The following is a 1709-nucleotide window of genomic DNA, read 5'->3' on the forward strand; positions in this document are numbered from 1 at the left end:
GATGCATCACATGAACGTCAGTCTGCAAGGAGAGCTGGCGAGGCTGCTCAGAGATAATGAAGAACTAATTATCAACGACTGGATGGTAAGCAAGAAAGCAAGTGGAAATGGTAAGACGCAAATGTTTTACCCTGCTGCGTTGGCCAACGCTTCATAACAACTAAGACAATATTCTCAATAGGCTCCGATGACGATGTGCTCCCGATGCAGCCCCAAAGGGATCGAGAGCTGATCAACTTCAGGGATCGACTGGAGCTTGCCCCGCATCATTTGCTGTCGCTTGAATGCAGCATATGTGAACAGAACTCGAGCCCCCGCCACCGTAATGCCACCTTGGCGGTCTTGCCTTCGATACATCTCTGGGATAGCCACAGGTGGAGTTACGTAGTCGTCTTCGCAGAGCGAGTCGTCATCCGAATCCGAGTCGCTATGGTAATCAACCATGTAGACGTCGTCGCCATCTTCTGTGTCATCTGAAGATCGGATCTCTTCCTTGTCGGCCGATAGAATTGCTGGCCATAGGTAGGGCAGGTTGTCTTTGGTTTTACTCTCTCGTCGGCGAGCGAGGTAGTTTCGGAGTCGATCACGCTTTCGACTGCGTGTAGGAGATTCCAGTGACTCAGGTAGAGGCTTGACTGCTGGAACGAAAGCCTTTTGAGTGATTCTACTGGAACGACTGAATCTACTTTGACGGCTATTGGAGCACGGCACGTTTGCTTCACTGGAGGGTGCACGGTGAAATCTACGTAGAAGACTCTTCATGTTGATGAAGCTGGCGGGGACTACGCGAGCGATAGCGACGTCCGAAACTCCGCTACGGAGTATTTTGGTTAATGGCATCAGAACGTTGAGCTGATTAAAAGCAGTGAAACCTCTCCCAAAAATCTCCATGCGATGGGATAAGTGGGTGTTGCAGTTGGTCAACGGAGCGGGACAGCTTGGTAAAGGGAAGCAACGAGGGCATCTGGTTTGCATTTGGTGGCAACGCGTTTACATGTGCTGGCGGCAATCGCTCATGACTCATTTGAGGCTCTAGTCAACAAAGTAATCCAGCAGCAGCAGGTCGTCCATCTGTACCAACCCCAAAGTCATGGTGACAATGTGGCGGATCGACGTCGGACAGCAAATAATTGGCGGCACCCGCATGCTACACCGGATCTCGGAGGCGGCGTACCAAGCACTTTTGTTCTTCATGATGATCATCCACAGGAAAATCTTAAAAAAAGACACTTTTTACGTTGGAATTGTATAAATATCAGCCAAACGTGCAACGGAGAATGCAACCGTGTTGTGATTGGTGAAAACTGTGTTTGTAGACCTATTTACTGAAACTACAATCGGAGCGACGGATGACCACCTTGTCGCTTATCGCGACGAAGGGCAATTAAGACCTTAGGCACGGGAAGTTGACGACCGTACGCAGCGTAGACTTTGTCGATAGCAACATCACTGGTGAACCCTGCGCGAACAAACCCAGAGATAACGTCCCAGAAATTTTTGCGGTGAGAGTAGGCAAATTTACTGGCTTCACGCTCAGCAGCGGTGAACTCTTTTCGCAGGCTTTAAGCCGTTCAAACCAAACTCGTATTCCCCCCACAACTCGTACAAATCCTTAGGTCTCTTTGACAGTACCGCGTGATGAACTTCGCGAACAGCAGTTTCTTCTGTGTCTGCTTCGGTAACTACGACAGGTCTGGGCGATACTCTCC

The 1709-nt window shown here is 49.8% G+C and overlaps 1 protein-coding gene across 1 annotated transcript; it reads right to left on the reverse strand.

The window, feature by feature from the left end:
- Positions 1 to 90: 90 nt before the first annotated feature.
- On the reverse strand, positions 91 to 1224 carry PPTG_19209 (hypothetical protein). Its single transcript, XM_008917582.1, has one exon. It carries the CDS (start codon positions 973 to 975, stop codon positions 175 to 177), a length of 801 nt encoding a protein of 266 aa, XP_008915830.1. The 5' UTR covers positions 976 to 1224; the 3' UTR covers positions 91 to 174.
- Positions 1225 to 1709: the final 485 nt, after the last annotated feature.

Source organism: Phytophthora parasitica, assembly GCF_000247585.1.
Source record: "Phytophthora parasitica INRA-310 unplaced genomic scaffold supercont2.107, whole genome shotgun sequence".
Taxonomy (NCBI): domain Eukaryota; phylum Oomycota; class Peronosporomycetes; order Peronosporales; family Peronosporaceae; genus Phytophthora; species Phytophthora nicotianae.